The sequence below is a fragment of the Grampus griseus genome (assembly GCF_964374135.1).
Source record: "Grampus griseus genome assembly, chromosome: 11".
Lineage (NCBI taxonomy): Eukaryota > Metazoa > Chordata > Mammalia > Artiodactyla > Delphinidae > Grampus > Grampus griseus.
Genome location: NC_139005.1, coordinates 40,909,112 through 40,930,972, shown reverse-complemented (window position 1 = coordinate 40,930,972; position 21,861 = coordinate 40,909,112). Strand labels below are relative to the sequence as shown.

General features: G+C 37.7%; 1 protein-coding gene across 5 annotated transcripts in view; it reads right to left on the bottom strand.

The window, feature by feature from the left end:
* ATF1 (activating transcription factor 1) overlaps positions 1-21,861 on the bottom strand; it is a 54,494-nt gene that overhangs the window by 7,421 nt on the left and 25,212 nt on the right. For 4 of the 5 annotated variants that reach the window (XR_014297388.1, XM_082664976.1, XM_082664978.1 and 1 more), the window contains exons 3-5: positions 13,912-14,031; positions 11,544-11,644; positions 1,944-2,074 (exon numbers count right to left, since the gene is read on the bottom strand). Coding sequence is in view for 4 of the 5 variants with exons in the window: in XM_082664976.1 (XP_082521102.1) it covers positions 1,944-2,074; positions 11,544-11,644; positions 13,912-14,031 (352 nt within the window). In the remaining variant the exon portion in view is untranslated. The remainder of the gene's footprint in view (positions 1-1,943; positions 2,075-11,543; positions 11,645-13,911; positions 14,032-21,861) is intronic. The other variant, XM_082664979.1, reaches the window with a different exon arrangement.

The following is a 21,861-nucleotide window of genomic DNA, read 5'->3' as shown; positions in this document are numbered from 1 at the left end:
AGATTCAGAGATTCGTTTTAAACTTATACTAGGAATTACTTTCAATCTCCTTCCCTGCAACACACATTACATACATATATAAATATATATATAAAAAGTCCCATTATCCCTATTTATTCCACTGTCCACTCCCCACCCCCCTCCTGAGGTAAACATTATTTTGGTGCACAACCTTCCTAATCTTTTCCTATGCTCACACAGATTGATATATAAATATCGAAATAGGTTTATTTACACACATTATAGATACACATCTTTTGATGTTAAATATATATGTTAATACAGAATATTTTCATTTTTGCAACATATCTTCCTGTACTTGCTTAACAAATGTATATTTACCTGGTTGAATTTACTTCTTTGAAGAACTCAACTGTACTGTTCAATACAGTAGCCATGAGCCATGCGTGGCTATTTAAGTTAACTAAAATTAAAATAAAAAATTCAGTTCCTCAGTCTCACCAGCCACATGTCACGTGCTCAGTATTCAGATAGTTTAGCAGCTACTGTACTAGACAATGCAAATACAGAACGTTTGCATCATCAAGTTCTACTGGATCATGCTGCCCTAAATATGACTTGTACTGTACTTACTTCAGTTGTAACATATGAAATATTAGCCCAAGTTTCTTTGTAGTTTTCATAATTCTAATTTTTAATGGGTTTAGAATAATAAACCATTTAATATATCATAACTTTTAACTTGCTAATATGCTGCCTTAAAAAAATTTTTTTGGAAATAGCAATACATGTATATGATTAAAAAAAAAATTCAGTTTTGTTTAAAATGAAAAGTGAACCTCCCAATTGCCTCTGATCTCTGCTCCTAAGTTTCCTTCCTTGCAACTGCTATTCCCAGTTTCTTATGTGTCCTCACAGAAATATTCTACATATATTCTTAAAATCATATATTCATAACACATTTTAATGAAAGCCTACATGCGCCAGGCCCTGTATGCCAAGGTCATAGTTGTGAACTTACATTCCTTGAGAACAGATCATAAATAAGCTAATCTATAATTATATACATTCTGTAATTAAGCTACTATATTTTATGGCATTTATACGTAATTATAAAAAGTGAGGATGTAAGGCATGTGAGGATCTGATGAAGAACGCGCAGGTAGTAGGGATGACACCTCCAAAGATCCTGAGGTAGAAACAAGCTTCATGTGTTAAGGAACAGCAAGAAAGTCTGTGTGGCCAGAATGGCATCAAGTGGTAGGAGATGAGATCAGAGTGGCAGGCAAAGCCAGATCCTGAATGTAATGCTTTGTGGGACCTATTCTAAAGTCACTGGAAGATTCTGAGCAAGAATGGTGTGATCTAATTGACATTTTAAATAAACTGCTTTGGCTGAGATACGGAAAAGTATTAGAGCAAGAATGGAAGCAAGATGACCAATCGGATACTGCAGTAATTCAGATGAGAGTGTAGACTGAGGTGGTGGAGAGGATGACTGGAGATGGTGACAGGTGGTCAGATGGGACGCCAATAAAACTTGAAGAACAGGGGTTAGGAGAGGAGGGAGAGATTATCTACAAACGGACACAGCACAAGTGAATTTCTTGGGGTGATGGAGTGTCTTGATTGTGGTGGTGCTTAAGACAGCTCCATGCATTTGTCAAAACTCACAGACTTATACCCTAAAGTAAGTATATCATTTACAAGCCATGTATCACTTACAGGCTGTATGACTTCAGGGATATTATCTGACTCTCTAAGCCTCGGTTCCCTCATAAATTGATAACTGCCCACCTCACAACAAAGTTGTAAGGAATAAATGAGATAATACTGAAAAAGAACTTTGCATTATTTCTGGCTCAAAATGTTATCCTTTAATAATCATCACTATAAAGTATGACAGTTTACACACCACTTCTTCAAACAGAAAGGTTAGTTTTTGTGTGTCTATCGGGTGGGAAATTTATTCCTATACGTACTGTACTGTCCGGTGCTAGTCTGATAGATGGGAGTTGGAACAGACATAGAAGTGACAGCAGAAACTCCAGGATTTTCTCCGTCTCCTTTTCTGCCCCGTGTATCTTCAGAAGATAGGTCTTTCAAAATTTTTCTGTGAAAAATAGAACTCTATTATTACTGTTGGTGATGAGGACAGCTTTACAAAGAAATTACTAAACCTTTTAAATCTCAGTAATCTGGTAGACACCTAAACTCTTATGTCAAGGAATCCTTTGTTTAGCACATACTGTGTTTTAGCACAAACTAGACTTTGTTTATTAGCAGGCTGGTTATATTTTAGTTTATGACGACATGAAAAGAGACACTGAGCAAATACCCATACAGAGTGCCTTTCAATATACAAGGCCCTTGTAGAGGTATAAAATGTCTCCTTCCCCTACAGGAGAGATGGCTCCATTGTGAGGTATTTCATTAATTAACAAAGTACTATTCATTTTCTAAATAGTGTCAGTGACCTTTATTAAAAAGATTAAATTTTGGACTTCCCTGGCGGGTCCAGTAGTTCCAGTAGAACAATCCGCGCTTCCACTACAGAGGGCACAGTTCGATCCCTGGTTGGGGAACTAAGATCCTGCATGCCACGTGGTGTGGCCAAAAAATTAAAATGAAAATAAAAAAAAATACTACTATAAAGACTGGTGGTTGTCAAGGGGGAGTGAGGTGGGAGAGGGATGGATTGGGAGTTTGGGGTTAGCAGATGCAAACTGGTATATATGGAATGGATAAACAACAAGGTCCTACTGTATAGCACAGGAAACTATATTCAATATCCTGTGATAGACCATAATGGAAAAGAATATGAAAAAGAAGGTATATATGTATGTATAACTGGGGGGAAAACCCCATTTTCCTAACTTTGATGGAAAGTACAAAAAAAAAACTACTATAAAAATGCAGTTATCAGTGATAAATAAAATTGCTTATTTTAACGAGAAGTACATTTGATTCCACAGGCATCCCTCAGACTTGGTTAAAAAAAAAAAGGGACTCATGGCAAGAATAAGGGGATGGAAAAAGATGCCTTGCTGAAAAGAAAGGTCTTCCAAAACACAGCTGGGGATGGAAGGAGCATAATTTTGTTTCTGGGGAAAAAAAGAAAAGGAAAAAAATGTTTACTCAAGAATTCTGTGTTTATTGTAGAAAAATCAGAAAACCTAAACTACCTGTGTGGAAACAATAATAAAAAAGAATCACAAAGGAAAAAAAAAACCCCTCAGCATTAAAAGGGATCTTTCATGTTATCTATGCTAACCCTCCAGCCAGTGGAGGAATTCTCTAGCATTGCTAACAGCCTCTATTTCCAGGAATAATTCATCTACAACTTCCAAAAAGCAAACTATTCAATTTTTGGATGGTTAGAGCTCATCCTTATTTAGACTCAAAGCTAATTCCACCCAATGAAGCTAGAGAAAGTTAAGCTTTACCCTAATTGGCTTGGCCAAAAAGTTCATTCGGGTTTTTCCATAACATCTCACAGGAAAACCCGAATGAACTTTTTGGCCGACCCAATATATCCATGTCCTTCTTTGCAATATTTGACAACTGCTACAGGTCTTCTTTATTGGAGGCCAAATAATTTTAGATCCTTCAGCTGTTCTCTTACCACACATTGAAGATCCTTCTCCAGCTTGGTCTCTTTACTCTGGACAGTCTTCCCACAAAGACCTGCAAGTGTAGACTGTACTAACAGAAGTCCCACACAGAGAGCAAGAGAGGTGGCAGTCCTATAGGACTCTGTGTTAGCCATCTGTAGAATTGTCACAGTGGTTCCTAAACCTGCTTATGTACCAGAATCAGCTGGAGAGGTTTACTGAATTCAGATTCCCAACTGGTAACCCTAATGATTGAGTGGACAGAGCTCCAGAATCCATTTAACAAGCTGCCTGCATGGTCTTAAGTAGCCAGCCTCGCATGAGACTGTGGAACGCTGTGGCCATTTCTTTTTCAATTTTAAGTTACGAAACATTTTGAGCATAAAGAGAAGTACAGAAAATAAAACACCAATGCACCATGTACCAAGAACCATTAGATGGTATTTTGCCATGTTTGCTTTAGATATCTCATTTTTAATAGGAATTAACTTACAGATACACCAAAATGTCACTACCAATTCCTTTCCCTGCTCTTCTCCCCCCTTAAAGAGTACCATTATCTAAATTGTTGTTTACCATTCCCATATATATTACTTTATTTTTACTATATTTTGAGATATTATTTGCCACTGTTTTGCATTCTTCCTCATCCTCCTGCCTCATTCTTGGAGAACCTTAGTCTTTTGGACTTCTCTTTATCTGTATTCTTTCTAATGAGCTCATCTGTCCCATAGGCTTGAATACCTTGTGTATACTGATGACCCCTCAAATGATATTTCCTCAACTTCTCTCCTTAACTCGAAACTCCTATATCCAATTGTGTATTGAATACTTCCACTCAATAGCACCTCAAACTTAATACATCCAAATCTAATGTCAGATATCCTTCCACCACTTGCAGTCTTACCCACGTCAGTAAATATCGACTGTTTTTCAAAAATTTTGGAGTCATTCTCTCTTTCTCACAACCTTTATCCAATTCATAAACAAATCCCATTGTCCGTATCTTGAAAATATATCCAGAATCTTACCCACCCTCATCACCTCCACTGCTACACCCCAGTCCATGCCACCGCCCTCTTGACTGAATAGTAGTAGCCTCTAACAGGTCCTCCTTTAGTCTACCCTTCTCTTGCTACATTCCATTCTCCACACCAATCATCAACAACCAGTCATCTTTTTAAAATGTCAGTCAGATCAAGTCACTCATCTGCAGTGGCTCCCTATCAGAATAAATGACACAGTCTACAAGGCCATAACTTGTCCCTGTGACCTCCCCAACCTCATCTCTGACCACTCTCCCCTTTATAGTCACCATTCCCCCCATCTTGCTACCGGATTATCAATTTTACTAATTCTTTTTCCCCCAAAGAACCACCTTTCAGTTATATTATCTCTATTAGTTTTCTCTTTTCAAGTTCATTGACTTCTGCTCTATTTTTCTCCCCTGGCCGTGCCATGCATCTTGCAGGATCTTAGTTCCCCCGCCAGGGATCAAACCCGGGCCCCTGGCAATGGAAGTGCAGAGTCGTAACCACTGGACCACCAGGGAATTCCCTGATTTCTGCGCTTAATCTCTATAATTTCATTTCTCCTGCTTGCTTTGACCTTATTTTGTTTTTCCCCTAGTTTCTTAAAGTGGAAACTTGTTGATTTGAGACTTTCCTTCTTTTATAAGTTTTTATTTAATAAGGTAAATTTTCCTCTAATTATTTCCCACTGGTTACAGCTCCAGATTTTGATATTTTCATTTTTCATTAAGTTCACAGTGCTTTCTAATTTCCCTTAAGATTTTCTGTTTGGTCCATGGATTATTTCTAAGTGTGTTAATTTCTGTATGTTTGGAGATTTTCCTGTTATCTTTCTTTTACTGGCTTCTAGTCTAATTCAAATATAAAAGAACTTTGCACAATTTCAATTCTTCTAAATTTGTTAAGGTTTGTTATGATCCAGGATGTGGTGTTTCTTGGTGAATGTTCTTTGTGCACGTGGGTAAAGTGTTCTAAAAATGTCAATTAGATACGACTGATTGATTGCATTGTTCAGTTGTTCTATAATCTTGCTGAATTTCTGGCTACAAGTTCTGTCGGATACTGAGGTAGGTGTACTCAAATTTTCAGCTATAACTGTGGATTTATTTTGCTTTCCAGTTCTGTAAGTTTTTGATACATGTATTATGAAGCTCTGTTGTTAGATGCGTACCTATTTAGGATTGTTATGTCTTCTTGGTGAACTGACTCCCTCTTTATCTCTGATAATCATCTTTGCTCTTAAGTCTTATTTTGTTTGCTTTCTTTTCCTTTTCTTTTCTTTTTTTTTTTTTCAGTACACGCGCTTCTCACTGTCGTGGCCTCTCCCGTTGTGGAGCACAGGCTCCAGACGCGCAGGCCCAGCGGCCATGGCTCACCGGCCTAGCCGCTCCGCGGCATGTGGGATCTTCCTGGACCGGGGCACGAACCTGTGTCTCCTGCATCTGCAGGCGGACTCTCAACCACTGCGCCACCAGGGAAGCCCTTAAGTCTTGTTTTGTATGATATTAATATAGCCAATTTTCTTTTGATTATGTTTTTATTTCTCTTGCTTATATATATAGCAATAGTAGTAATGGCTTATAAGGTATGTATGTTCAGTATTTTGAAGAACTGCCAGATTGTTTCCACAGCCACTGCCCCCCTTACCAACACCTGTTATGGGTTTTTTGTTTGTTTTTTAGGCATCCTACTAGGTTTGAAGTCATATCTCATTATTTTGATTTGCATTAACCTAATGACAAATGATGTTGATCAGTTTTTCACATACTTATTGACCATTTGTATATCTTCTTTGGAGAAATGTTTATTCAAATCTTTTCTTCATTGTTTAACTGGGTTATTTGTCTTAACAATATTTAGTCTTCCAACTGATGAACATGTGATGTCTTTTTGTTTAGATTTTTAAAAAATGTCTCTCAACAAGGTTTTGTAGTTTTCAATACACAAGTATTATACTTCTGTTTTATATAATTTGAATTTATAAATTTAATTTCAAGTATTAAAGTATTTTATACATTTTATGTTATTTTAAGTAGGACTGTTTTCTTAATTTTATTTTTGGATTGTTTATTGCTAGTGTGTAGAAAACCAGTTGATTTTGTATCCCACAACCCTGCTGAACTTATTTATTAGTTCTATTTTAGTGGATCCTTTGGGATTTTCTATATATGAGATCATTGTTATCTGCTAACTTTTATTTCTTCTTTTCCAATATGCCTTTCATTTCATTTTCTTACCTGATTTCCTGAGTAAAACGTTAAGTAAAAATAGTGAGAGCAGACATCCACAGCCTTGTCTTGTGCCTGACCTTAGGGGGGAAAACATTCAGTCTTCCACCATTAAATATGATGTTAGCTCTGGGCTTTTGTAGATGCACTTTATCAGGCTGAGGAAACTCCCATCAATTTGTTTGATGAGAATTTTTATCATTAAAGGGTACTGGATTTCATCAAATGCTTTTTTGTGTCTCTGTCCAGATGACTATAAGTTTTTTGTTTTTATTCTATAAATACGATGTATTACATTAATTGATTTTCAGATGTTAAACCAATTTTGCACTCTGGGATAAATCTTACTCAATTATGGTGTATAATACCATCTATATGTTGTTGTACTTGGTTTACTAATATTTTCTTGAGGATTTTTGTGTCTATTTATAATCTTTTAGTGAGTTTAAGTCATGCTGTCTTAATATAACTACTGATATTGGTTGATCTACCATTTTATTATTTGCTATCTTTTAAAAAAATTCTGCATTCTTTTGGGTTAAGATTTTTCAAAACTCTAATATATCTATTGTGTATTTGACTAAATCTCTTTGTAGTTTCTTTAGTAGTTGTTCTAGGTGTTACAGTATAGATGCCTAGTCTACTTATAGTCACTATTTTATCCCTTCAAGTGAACGTTAGAAACTTTACCACCATATTAAATCTCTTTATCCTCCCCCATTTATGTTGTAGTTGTCTTACATATTAAAACTGCCTACACTGGAAACCCCATCAGACAGTGTCATTTTTTTCAACCATCAAACATATTTTAAAGAATTTAATAGGAGAGTAGTCCATTATATTTGCCCAGATCTTGCTGTTGCCTTTATTCATTCCTAACCTTCCAAGTTTCTTTTGGTCTTAACTTTCTTAGCAGTTATTTTAGAGCAAGTCTGCTGTCAATGATTTCTCTTAGTTTTCCTTTATCTGAGAATACTTAGTTCACCTCCATTTCTGAGGTTATTTTCACTAGATAGAGAATTCTGGATTAACAGTTTTCTTTAGCACTTTAAAAATGCTATTTCATTTCTTCTAGCTTGCACAGTTTTTGATGAGAAATCTATAATCATTCACATCATGCCCTTATAAGTAGTGTCATTTTTCTCTGGCTGCTCACAATATTTATGCATTTTTCAGCAGTTTGATTATGATATATGTCTGGGCAGGGATTTCTTTGCATTTTATCTATTTTAAGATTTGCTAAGCTTTTTCAATTTGTAGGTTTCACCGAATTTGGGAACATTTCAGCTATTATTTCTACAAGTATTTTTTCTGCAACATTTTTCTGTTCTGTAACTCAAATGACACAGTTTAGATCTTTGGATATTGTCTCACAAGTCCCTGAGAACTAGTTAATTTTTCCAATCTCTATTCTTCAGATTGGATAATCTCCAATGAACTATCTTTGAAGCTGACTAACTCTTTATCTCTGTTCTCCTATTGAATCCGTCCAGTGAGGTTTTGTTTCTGTTAGTGTATTCAGCTCTTAAATTTCTATTTTGTTCTCTTTATATCTTCTGTATTTTGCTAAGAGTTCCTATCTTTCCATTCATTTCAAGAGAATTCACCCTTACTTGTTAGTTAGAACATTTCAGTAATAGCTCTTTTAAAGTTTTTGTCATATAATTCCAACATCTGGGTCATGTAGGAGATGGCATTTGCTTATAATCTTTTCCCTTACAAGTTAAGATTCTTCCAAGTTCTTTGTATGCCATGTAATGGTAGACATTTTCAATATTATATTAGACTCCTGTTTAAATCCTATGGAGAATTCTTGATATTCTTGTTTTAGCAGGCTATCAGCCTGGTTGTGTCCAAGCTGCAAGTTCTGACCAGCCTTCTGTGGGTCGTGGTTCCATCAATTTAGTTTTCAAAGACTATGCAGTGCTATTCAGATTTGGTCCACGTGTGTACCATGTTTGGAACTTGAGCTATGATCTGTCCTATGTATAGTTCAGTTCTCAAAGTCTGTATATGCTAGGAAAGTCCATTTTTATTCCTATTTGCTAAAAATTTGAGTGGGTGCTGAATTTTATCAAATACTTTTCTGCATTTATTGAGTTCATTGTATATTGTTTCTGCTGATTCTCACTTATAATGGTTTATTTCTTTGTATGCTTGATGATTTGTGACTGTAAATTCATATTTGGTTGATCCTATCTTTGGTAATTCGGAAAGCTTAACTTGGGGAAACTTTGTTTCAGGTGCTCTAGCCTGCTGTAGGGATCTCAGCTTAACACAAAAATCTCAGGTTCGTAGTCCCTTCCTGCAGTAGACCTAAAGTAATGGGTGTACCTTGGTCTTCATGCTTGCTTCTGCTTCCCATTCTAGTTTCAGCTCATGTATTTGTATGTATATGGTTTTATGTTTATTAGAGTAGGCTGATAAGACATTTCTGTTATTTCCTATAAATGCACAATTCATTAACAAGTATTTATCTAGGAGCTAAATAACTGTTTTGTGCCAAAAGAGCCCCACTATTTGGAAATTAAACTTTTTATCTGTATTCTTTTGCCAGTTACCTCTAACAGTCTAAGGTAAGTCTAAAGGTAGTCGATGTAAGACTATAGTAGACCATTCCTGTCTTATATATTTCTGCCTGATATATTTCTTTCCATTTGTTTTTAAACTACCCAAATTAATCAATCATTATTAGTATTATTCTAAAAAGTCAATGGTAACTTAAATGAATGTCTTGGTTCACCATTCTTTCTTATATTCACGTTCCTTTTGTTTGGTTTCATTTTCTTCTTCCTGACATGTACCCTTTAGTAATTTCTTAAATCAGTTTGAAATGATTTTAACTTCACCATTATTTATGAGTGATTGTTCAGGTGGGTATATAATTCCAAGGCCAACTGTTACTTTCTCTTGGCATTTAAAGATTTTAGTCCATTGTCTTCTAATATTACCATTCAAAAATCTGTTGTCAGCCTAATGGTCACTCCTTTCTAGGTAATTTGTCTTTTCTCTGTGGAAGCTTTTAAGATCTTATTTTTATCTTTGGTGCCCTCCAATTTTGCTTCATAAGATATATCTAGATGTAGGTTTAGATTAACTTACATGGTTGGAACCTTGCTTTCTAAGGCTGAGAAATTCATAATGGATTACTTTTTTTTTTGGCCACACCGCGTGGTATGTGGGATCTTAGTTCCCTGACCAGGGATTGAACCCATGCTCCCTGCAGTGGAAGGACGGAGTTTTAACCACTGGACAGCCAGGTAAGTCCCTGGATTATTTTTTTATAGTTTCAAATTGAACTCATTTTAGTAGGCTTATTTTTCACTCCCCCAAAAATTCACAGACAAAATTTTTTGTGTATTCAGTAGAGTCCCAATTCCTTAACATGGTAACAAGGTTCTAAGTAATGTGGCTCCTGTTTACCTTTTCTTGCTAAACCACCCCTTCTTCCTTGTACCTTAAAATTGCCAATTCCCAGAACAGGCCAACCTCTTTGATATCATACAATCTACCTTTCATTACACACTGTTCCCTCAGCCTAAGAAGCTCTCTTCCTGCCTTACAAAACCCCTCCCTGCTTCCAGAATTTATCAGATTGATGATGAACTAAATTACATCTTTTTTTTTTTTTTTGCGGTACGCGGGCCTCTCACTGTTGTGGCCTCTCCCGTTGCGGAGTACAGGCTCCGGCCGCGCAGGCTCAGCGGCCATGGCTCACGGGCCCAGCCACTCCGCGGCATGTGGGATCTTCCCAGACCGGGGCATGAACCCGTGGTCCCCTGCATCGGCAGGCGGACTCTCAACCACTGCGCCACCAGGGAAGCCCTAAATTACATCTTTTATGAAGTCTTTCCTACTTCTTCCGTCAGGCAGGAATGAATACACCCTATAAAAAGTTCTCTCGTAACATCGAAAACCTTACTGCATTTGTCTATGTGTTTCAAAAGAGCATTTCATCCTTTTCTGTCTCCCTTTCCTCCTACCATCTAGTCATCAGGTTTGGTCAGTTCTACCACAGAAGTGTCTCAGATCCAGCCATGCCAAAGATACCACACTACCTATATGAAATCACCCAGATTATTTCAAAAGCTTTCTGTCAGTTAGTTGTACTACTTCAGCTTTCTCTTCATTCAACAAGTAATTATTAAGCATCTACTCTCATCTGGTCATTCTGCTAGGCCCTGAGGTGACAAAAAATAATAAAGCACTGGCCATGCCCATAAATAAACTGGAATTCCAGTAGCATGAGGTAAGTACTATAATAGGGGTTAGTAAAAAGATGCCACAGAAGAAAGACCTAACCTGGTCTTGGGAGGCTGAAGAAAAAGTAAACAGAGAAGGTTTCCAGGAGGAAATGAGGCCTAAAGTATGTGCAGAATGTAGAAGAATGTGTTTTAGCAAAGGGACACACACACAAGGGAAAGACAAAGGCTCAGAGCTAGGAAGCTAAGAAAGGGAACACAAAGTAGTTTAATTCTTTCATATTACTATTAAAGTTAGTAAATATGGATATCTAATACTTTGCCAGAAGATGAGTCTAAATTCCTCTTCAGCACAGCAACTTGGGCCCTTCAAAATCTTGCCCTGTCTCTCTTAACACTTCCCTTCCTATACAAACACATGCTCCTTCTTGATATAATTTGCTTTGCCAGCACCATTCCAACTCATATGGTAATATAACACATGCAGGGTTTGACACGAGTAGTCACCTGTAAGATGGGCGCCGTGCTAGGATCCCGTGGGTTTTCTGTGAGGAGCCTATGCTGTCAGATGAGTCCTGAGACTCTTCACTTTCTGATAAAGATGATACCTGAAAAACAGAACTGGTTTTACTATGATGAACAAAGCAGGTAGAAAAAGAATTAAATTTAATTTTTACTTTCAGAAAAAATGATCTGTCTTCTGCCACCCAAATTCCTTTGTCATTAAATCTAAGGTCGAAAAGAAAGAAATAAAAGGAAAAGAGAAAGTTTATTTCAGGAGCCCAAACTAAAGGAACATACAACACAGCAGGCTTAGAACTAAGAAGAAAGTCTATCCCCCAAATAAAGCACTACTACTTCACTAGAGTTGTAAAGATCAGTCTCTACACTGATGCACATTATTCAAAGTTTTTTTTTAATCATTAATGCTGTCTGATTTGGACTTTGGACATGCTAACTTTGAAATGTTATCAGATATCCAACCAATATCTAATTATTAGATAATGAAATTGAGGAGACTGCTGAATATACAAGCCTGTGAGTCAGGGAAGGGGTCTGGGTGAGACATATATTGGAAGTCACAGTTCTTTAGATAGTCCTGAAAGCCACAAGACTCAGTGAGCTCAATAAGGGGATAATTATAGGACAAAACCCAGGGACACTCTAGCAGTAAGAGGTTGGAAAGAATGGGAGGAACCAGCAAATGAGACCAAGAACAAGCCACCATGAGGAATAACTAAATGAGCAAAGTGTCCTTGGAAAACTAGCGAAGACAGTGTATTGAGGAAAAAAGAATAATCAACCATGTCAAATTCTGCTAGCAGGTGAAGTAAAACAAGGACTGAGAACAAGCATTAGATTTGGCAAAGTGGAGGTCACTGGCAAGGGCAGGTACAAACACATGCAACTTAAATATCTGTAATAATTAGCTGTATCTCACTTCACAGTTGAATGAGTTAATACATGTAAAGCACTTAGTGCACGGCACAGCGCAAGCACACAGTAAATGTTAACTCTTATTAATAATAAACCTATTAAAACTAGTTACTACAATAACCATATGCAAGTTTTAAGTTATGATATCTTACAATTGAGGAAACGACTTATTTTCAATTTTTAAAATGTATTAAATTTCTCAGCATTTTTCTGAAGTTGCATTGTGACACCTGACTTCATCTTCATTAAAAAAAATAAACAAAACAGGCTTCTAGAACGGACATAAATTCTCTACCTTACTTACTGTCTACAGAAGGCCTTCCCCTGAACTATGTAGACTCAGATCTTAAATTTCCAGAGAAGCTTGTTTTACATTCTATAGTCTCCTTCAAAAACAAGGTCTAGTGTACTTCTACTTTTTTGTATCTTAAATCTTTGTCTTTAGATAGGAAAGAAAGATCACAATCTGTAATAATTAAGAAATAATCGCAGTAATGAATAATAAAGTAATAATTAAGGAAGATCTGTCACTTCTATATTTCCTCATGCACCACAGATACGCCATTTCTAATCTAAATATTAGCTGTTTTCCCTGTCTGACCCTAAATTTACTCCAAAGCCTCCCACTGAACTCAAGTAAGAAAATCACTTCTAAAACTAAGAGATTCCTTATAACTAAGATCAAGTATTTCTCTTTAATAACAGCACTAATAAGAGTAAAATCTTCATATAAAACCTCAAAAATCCATGCAGCAGTCACCTTTCCTATAGGAAAAAAACCAAAAACAAAGACAAAAACAAAAAACACATAAAGATGCAGCTCTAGAGCTGACAACACTGCCAGACACTGTATACATTCAAGAGGAAAAAATGAGTTATACAGCTTTTCTTCCAGGATAGCTGCTTCTAAAAATGAGAGATGACCAAAGGCATTCTGAGACTCACAGGAGCCAGAAGATAAAATGGGGAGAAAGAGTAAAAAGAAAAGGAACCCAGGATGGCCTTTTCCTCCCTACTGTTGTCAGGTGTAAATATGAAGGTAGATAGATATAAATAAGAACTTCACTATGAGAGAACTTCTTTTATTTGATCGCCATAAAGCATAAGGTAGGTACTTTCTTAGTTTGCTAAAATGCTCACATCATCACCCTTTCTTCAGAATTCTCTTTTTCATGAAGGATACCACTAGGATAAAAAGGTGCTTTCCCTTCAGAAAATTTTTCATTTCCTTAAATTCTAAGCAATAACTTCTTCCCAAAATTGCCTTATATTTTTACCGGGTAGTATATACATGAAGCTAGAAGTTCTAAAATCTAATTTCTAAGACAACTTTATTATCTTGTTTTACAATATTATAACTATAGCAACTTCAGTGTGTCCAGAGACTCAGGGTTCAAAAGTCCCCTCTCTCAACCACTAAGTCTTTGAATTTCTGTACCGTTTGCACGTGTGGTGGGTGAATTACAGAAGACTGAGCTGTCTGGATGACCCCCTGAACCTGTACTTGCTCTCCAGGAAGAGGTACAATTGTCACTGGCGCAGATCCTCTTAATGACATCTAAGAACAAATAAAAATTCAATTAACATAATATAATTATACCTGTGCACGTAAGAAAGCTGAGTTCTTAATACTGGAAAATACATTTCAGAGCTTATTATATTTAACCACATCTATTAATCACATATTAGGTATCTTCTGTGGGCAGGAGACTGCATTAGGGGGTTGAGAGTACAAACTAAACAAACAATAAGAGCTATAATATAAGCAGAGAAGTAGACAGCACTGTACTGTGGGAGCAAAGAAAGGGTGCTACTTCAGCTAGGCCTTGAAAGATATACAATTCCCTGAAGGTGTGCTTGGGGGATAGGGTTGGAAGGTATTTGGGGCAGAGGAACTGATTGTGTAAAAACATGGTGGCTCTTCAGAACATGTCATTCTGAAGATATCTGGTTAAAAAACAATTAAGAAATCAAGAATCAAAAAGTGAGCGAAATACCAACTTTGGGCAGTATCTTCAAAGAAAAATAAATTATAATTTCATGATTCAATTATTTACTTGAAATATTTTATTTCTGTGGAAAGTAGATGGGGTTTCATGGAAATACCACAATAAAATGCTAAACCAAGAAAAGCCCACCCGTCATCCTTCAAGACTCAGCTCAGGTTCTACCTATTCCAAGAAGCTTTCCCAGATATTTTCAGATCTCTCACCTTCCTCTACACTATCCTGGTTCATACCATCCATCTTGGGCTTAAATCACAAAATAAAATCCAAGGCTGCTTCTCAAGTCCTGAAAAACACCTTTATGACTCTTTTCTGTGTTTGCATCAGGCCCCCAGAACAATGCCTTATTCTGTTTCATTGAAGGTTCTTTACCCTTTCCCAAGACTGGATTAAATTCCAGTCTCATTATCTCCCAAATGCCCAGGTCAGGGAAATATGTATATAAAACTTTATCCAAATATCAGAAAGGAAATGTAAAAAAACAGTACCTTTTAAAATCACACCTCCCCAAAATAAAATTACTTAGGAATAAACCTGACCAAGGAGGTGAAAGACTTATACTCTGAGAACTATAAAACATTAATAAAGGAAACTGAAGATGATTCAAAGAAATGGAAAGATATCCCATGCTCTTGGAAATGAAGAATTAATTTGTTAAAATGGCCATACGACCGAAAGCAATCTAATGCGACCCCTATCAAATTACCCATGACATTTTTCACAGAACTAGAACAAATAATTCTAAAATTCATATGGAACCATAAAAGACCCAGAATTGCCAAAGCAATCCTGAAGAAAAAGAACAGAGCAGGAGGCATAACCCTCCAGGCTTCAGACAGTACTACAAAGCTACAGTAATCAAGAGTGTGGTATTGGCACAAAGTCAGCCATATGGATCAATGGAACAGAATAGAGAGCCCAGAAGTAAACCCACACACCTATGGTCAATTAATCTTTGATAAAAGGGACTTCCCTGGTGGTCCAGTGGTTAAGACTCCAGGCTCCCAATGCAGGAGGCCTGAGTTCGATCCCTGGTCAGGGAACTAGATACCACATACGGCAACTAAAGATCCTGCATGTGGCAACAAAGATCCCCTGCAACTAAGACCTGGCGCAGGACTTCCCTGGTGGCGCAGTGGTTAAGAATCCTCCTGCCAATGCAGAGGACATGGGTTTGAGCCCTGGTCCGGGAAGATCCCACATGCTGTGGAGCAACTAAGCCCGTGCGCCACAACTACTGAAGCCCATGCGCCTAGAGCCTGTGCTCTGCAACAAGAGAAGCCACCACAATGAGAAGCCCATGCACCTCAACAAAGAGCAGCCCCCGCTCTCTGCAACTAGAGGAAGCCTGCACGCAGCAATGACGACCCAACGCAGCCATAAATAAATAAATTAATTAAAAAAAAAACCTGGTGCAGCCAAATAAATAAATATTAAAAAGAAAAATCTTTGACAAAGGAGGCAAGAATATACAATGGGAAAGACAGTCTCTTCAGCAAGTAGTGCTAGGAAGGCTGGACAGCCACATATAAATCAATGAAGTTAGAACACACCCTCTCTCACCATACACAAAAATAAACTCAAAATGGCTTAAAGACTTAAACATAACACATGACACGGTAAAACTCCATGAGAACATAGGCAAAACATTCTCTGATATAAACTGTACCAATGTTTTCTTAGGTCAGTCTCCCAAGGCAATAAAAATAAAAACAAAAATAAACAAATGGGACCTAATCACACTTACAAGCTTTTGCACAGCAAAGGAAACCATAAGCAAAACGAAAAGACAACCTAAGGAATGGCAGAAAATATTTGCAAATGATGTGACTGACAAAGGTTTACTTTCCAAAATATACAAACAGCTCATACAACTGAACAACAAAAAAACAAACAACCTAACTGAAAATGGGCAGAAGACCTAAATACACATTTCTCCAAAGAAAAAACACAGATGGCCAATAGGCACATGAAAAGATGCTCAACATTGGTAAGAGAGACATGCAAATCAAAATTACAATGAAGGGGAATTCCCTGGCTGCCCAGTGGTTAGGACTCTGTGCTTCCACTGCAGGGGACATGGGTTTGATCCCTGGTTGGGGAACTAAGATCCCACATGCCACATGGTGTGGCCAAAAAAAACCTACAATGAGGTAGCAGCTCACACCAGTCAGAATGGCCATCATTTAAAAGTCTACAAATAACAAATGCTGGACAGGGTGTGGAGAAAAGGGAACCCTCCTACACTGTTGATGGGAATGTAAGTTGGTGCAGCCACTGTGGAAAACAATATGGAGGTTCCTCAAAACTAAAAAATAGAATTAGCATATGGTTCTGCAATCCCACTCCTGGGCATATATCCAGACAAAACTTTAATTCAAAAAGATACATGCACCCCTATGTTCATAGCAGCACTATTCACAATAGCCAAGACATGGAAAGAACCTAAGTGTCCATTGACAGATGAATGGTAAAGAGATGTGGTACATATAGACAATGGAATACTACTCAGCCATAAAAAAGAACAAAATAATGCCATTTGCAGCAACATGGATGCAAATGGATTATCATACTAAGTGAAGTAAATCAGAAAAAGACAAATACCATATGATGTTGCTTATATGTGGAAATATGACACAAATGAACCTATGAAACAAACAGAATTGCAAACAGAGAGAACAGACTGGTGGCTGCCAAGGGGAGGGGCTGTGGGAGGGATGGAATGGGAGGTTGTGGTTAGCAGATATAAGCTTTTCTATATAGAATGGATAAACAACAAGGTATACAGTACAGCACAGAGAACTATATTCAATATCCTATGCCAAACCATAATGGAAAAGAATATATAAAAAAATGTATATATATATATATATGTATAACTGAATCACTTGGCTGTACAGCAGTAATTAACAACACTGTAAATTAACTATACTTCAATTTAAAAAAACAAAACAAAACAAATAACAAAACAAACCAACCTTTATCCAGGTACTGAAAACTGCAGACTTTCAGCACAAACAACTCCATTCAACCTCCCTCACACACACTAAGAGACATGACCAAACTCTACCACAGCTTCTATCAGTTCAAGGCTGAGTCCCTAGGATGACCCAGCCTCCTTAAAATGCCTCCTAGAGAAAGCTCAATGCTGCCAAAATAATTAACTGTTTGTTCTAGCCAAAACCTGACTATAGGCCTTTGACCTCACTTTTCTTAGAGCACTTACTTTAGAAAACTTGCAGTTGTCAATCTCTGACCCTGGAGATAAACAAATCTTGTACAACCCAGAAATGTCTTTCTCAAGGACCTGGGAGTCATCCCTTCGCAATGTAGTCATCAAGAAGGATAGGGCCTTTGTCTACCAGTCTCTGTTGGAGGATGGGAGCCTAAATTTGATAAGCACCAATTAGCAAGTGGACACAAATGGCTGAATCACAGTGACCAACCTCTCCACCTAACATCTTCAGTACTTTTCCTTTAGCACACTCCAGCATTTCAAAAGGGACCCACCTTTTGTTTCAGCAGAGTTGAGCTCAATTTATGCTGGAGTCTCTCTTCCCTACTGCACTAGTCTGAATGAAATCTATCTTGCTGCCTTTAACAGGTGTCTGGCTCTGTTTCTCACTGACAGTATCCCAATATGGGGACACAGAAATTAATGAGTAAAAATAAACAGAATTCATGAATCTGAAGAGTCCAGCTCTAGAGTCATCATTACACTCAGAGGTCCCCTTACTTTTCAGACCCTAACTAAAGCCACTCACTCAAATAATGAGGAGAGCTTGTGAGGGGGTTAATTTACGTTTCTAAAGGGATAAAAGCAATCATTCCTCCAGAGTTTCTGGCAATCCTTGTGATTTTGTGCAGACTGAGGATCTGGCAGGCAGAAAAGGAAAAACAGCACCAGATTTTGTTTTAGCTAGCAGTCATCACTTCCCCTTATTATCACTGTTCTAACCTCACAAAATGCTCATCACTCAGGGTCCCAAAGCCTGGTGTCTTCCCACTGCCACTCTCAAATGTGATCATCTAAATCCTGAGATCTTTCTCAAAGAAGGAAAAGAGGGACCTGCTGTTCCCCACCCCCCAATTTTAATCTGCAGTTGAAACACAGATGATTGCCTTCACCTGTTACTTTTCAGTGCTGTCTGAGCCTTCTGCAATGATAGAAATGTTCTAAATCTGCACTATCCAATATAGTAGTCAGTATCAAGCATTTGAAATGTGGCTAGTATGACTGAAAGACTGATTTTTAATTTTGTTTAACTGTAAGTAATTCAAATTAAAATTGAAATATCCACTTGTGGCTGCCATACTGAACAGTGCAGTCTGAGATCTTAGAGCTGTAGCACGTGCTAGTACACTATAGCACCAACCTCAGAACCCCTCTTAGGAGATGTTAGAAGAAGTAGAAAAGGATTTTTTTTGGAGCTGCTCTGATTAAATTGGGAGCTGTAGGACTAAGGCCCCTTGATTGCCTCTCACTCCACAGCATAGCTGAGCTCACTCTTATTCAAGTGACTGGGCAAAAATTAGCATTCTCCTTAGCTCCCTAATTAGGGGATCCCTGGACCACAAACACTTGGGTGAGGGAGGGTGGGAAGTTAGTAGAGTGGCATGGGAAAAGAAACCTCTATTTAACAGAGTTTGAATCCAAAGTCTTCTAAATCCAGAAAGACATACAGATTTTGGAGTCAGACAGGCTTGGGCTGATTTTTAGCTTAAGGCAATCATTTGCTGCTCTGTGATGCTAAACAAATTACTTAACTTCCCAGGACCTCAGATTCCTCCTTTGTAAATAGAACTAATAATACCTTTTTCAGAGTTACAGTGAAAATTAAATAATAAGTTAAAAACAAAAGGTGTGTTAAAAAAATTGTGTACACACATACAATAAATAACAATTTAGAAAATTTAAACACTGAATGGTCATTTGATAATATTAAGGAATAATTTTTTTAGGTGTGTTAATAGTATTGTAGTTATGTTCTTTAAAGGAGTTCTTATATTTTAGAGATACATACTGAAATATTGAAGGCTTTAATGATACCTAGATTTGCTTCAGTATAATCCAGTTGGTGGTGGGTTAGGGGGGACAAGGAGCCGTGCTGAAACAGGGTGACGGGAACCATGATGGCTTAACCTAATCATCTCTTCTTCTGAATATGTTTGAAATTTTCTGTATTAAGTATTTTGAAAAGTAAAATACTGAACACAATAATGGGTGGTTCTGTGTCGCTCCAGAGCCCAGTGCTCTTTCCAAGACATCTTATCCCTCCTGGTACCACTGACTTTTAAAACCTCTCACACTCTGTATGTTCTCAATTTGCTTTCTACACAACAAGTTTATTTGTTTTGCCTTTTCATTTCAAGGAAAAAGGAAGAACAGACTGTTTTGACATTTGGAATAATGATTTTTTACTTACTTCAGTATCAACTATGGCAAACCCTTAAGCCCAGGGTATCCTGCACAGTTATTAATGGACTGGAGCCGTTATTTCAAAATACAAATGAAAAATAAAATGAACCAGAGCTGTACATCTTTTAGTTTATTATTTCATGTAAAGATAATTTAACTGTAATTTTGTGGTTTTAATTTTTTTGCCCCATAGTTAAGCCTACGCTGTACTTGCCCCAAAATGTCACTACTTCCTAGGTCTCAAAAGATTCAAATGATCCTTGGACAGAGAGGATTTATACATGGTAAACTGACCAAAGTAAAGAATTCATACTCAACAGCATGCTTTCAGGAAAGTGTATCTCCTATACTATTATTTACTTCTTATTTTTCTTTAAAGTATATATCTGCTTTTGTAAACTCAAAGTACTTAAAAAGAAAACCTTAGGGCTTCCCTGGTGGCACAGCAGTTGAGAGTCTGCCTGCCGATGCAGGGGACGTGGGTTCGTGCCCCGGTCTGGGAAGATCCCACATGCCGCGGAGCGGCTGGGCCCGTGAGCCATGGCCCCTGAGCCTGTGCATCCGGAGCCTGTGCTCCGCAACGGCAGAGGCCACAACAGTGAGAGGCCTGCGTACTGCATTAAAAAAAAAAAAAAAGAAAAAGAAAACCTTATTTCACTATGATAAATAGAAACTAGTATCACTTGCTGTAAGTATATGGTAACTATAAAAATAAATATAATGAAAACAATGCTGTTACTAAATATATTTTTAACTTAAAAACAGGGTAAAATTTTAGATGCTTCATATTTCTTGACACTTCTCTGTCCTCTGCTTCTCATATTCTAAAGACTCTACAGATTCTAAATCACCAAGCCAAAATCTGAAGTACAGTGAGAACAAATAAAAGAGTAAACAAAATCACCTATCAAGGTAGATTTGAACTGCTCTCAAAGGAGAGGCGGGAATAAGAGGCCAGATTTTTCTCTAGGTAAAGATAGGGGACCTCCTATTAAGCTGGGACTTTCAAAGGGCCACATCATCAGGGTAAGGTAACAGAAGGAAAGTTGCCTAGGTATGGAGGAGGGAAGGGCTGAAGAAGATGTAACTAGCTCTCCAGCAGACTCAGAGCCCAATTAACATCACCTAGGTGGTACAAAAAGACAAAAAGAGCCTCAAACCCTGAAGGCGGTTCCCCAGGCACCTGGCAATAGTAAATTCTTTCTGGAGAAAGGCACACTCATCCTTGGCCACAAAAAATTCCCACAGTTTGTCAAGATTAATGGACAGTAAAGAATAAAAAATAACAACAAGGCACCAGGAGCAAGATGCAAAAACAGCAGACAGCACAAGCAGACCCAAGTGATTTTTAGATATTGACATTATCAGACATTATAAAGCAATTATGCTTACTATGTTTAAAGAAACAGCAGATTATGTTTCAAGACAAGCTTGAAAATGTCTTCAGTAAATAGAAAACTACGGTCGATTTGAAAAAGAACCAGATTTTCTAAAAATAAAGATATAATACTTGAAATTTTAAATATCATTGTTCAGGGCTTCCCTGGTGGCGCAGTGGTTAAGAATCCGCCTGCCAATGCAGGGGACATGGGTTCGAGCCCTGGTCTGGGAAGATCCCACATGCCGCGGAGCAACTAAAACCGTGCGCCCCAACTACTGAGCCTGTGCTCTAGAGCCCGTGAGCCACAACTACCAAAGCCCACGTGCCTAGAGCCCATGCTCCGCAACAAGAGAAGCCACTGCAATGAGAAGCCTGTGCACTGCAACGAAGAGCAGCCCCCACTCGCCACAACTAGAGAAAGCCCGTGTGCAGCAACGAAGACCCAACACAGCCCTCCGCCCCCCAAAAAAGTCATTGTTCAGATATACCAAACAAAGCTAAAGGGAAACTTAGTGAGCTGGATGACAGGTAAGAAGAAATTATCTGAACTGCAATACAGAGAGACAAACAGATGGAAAATAT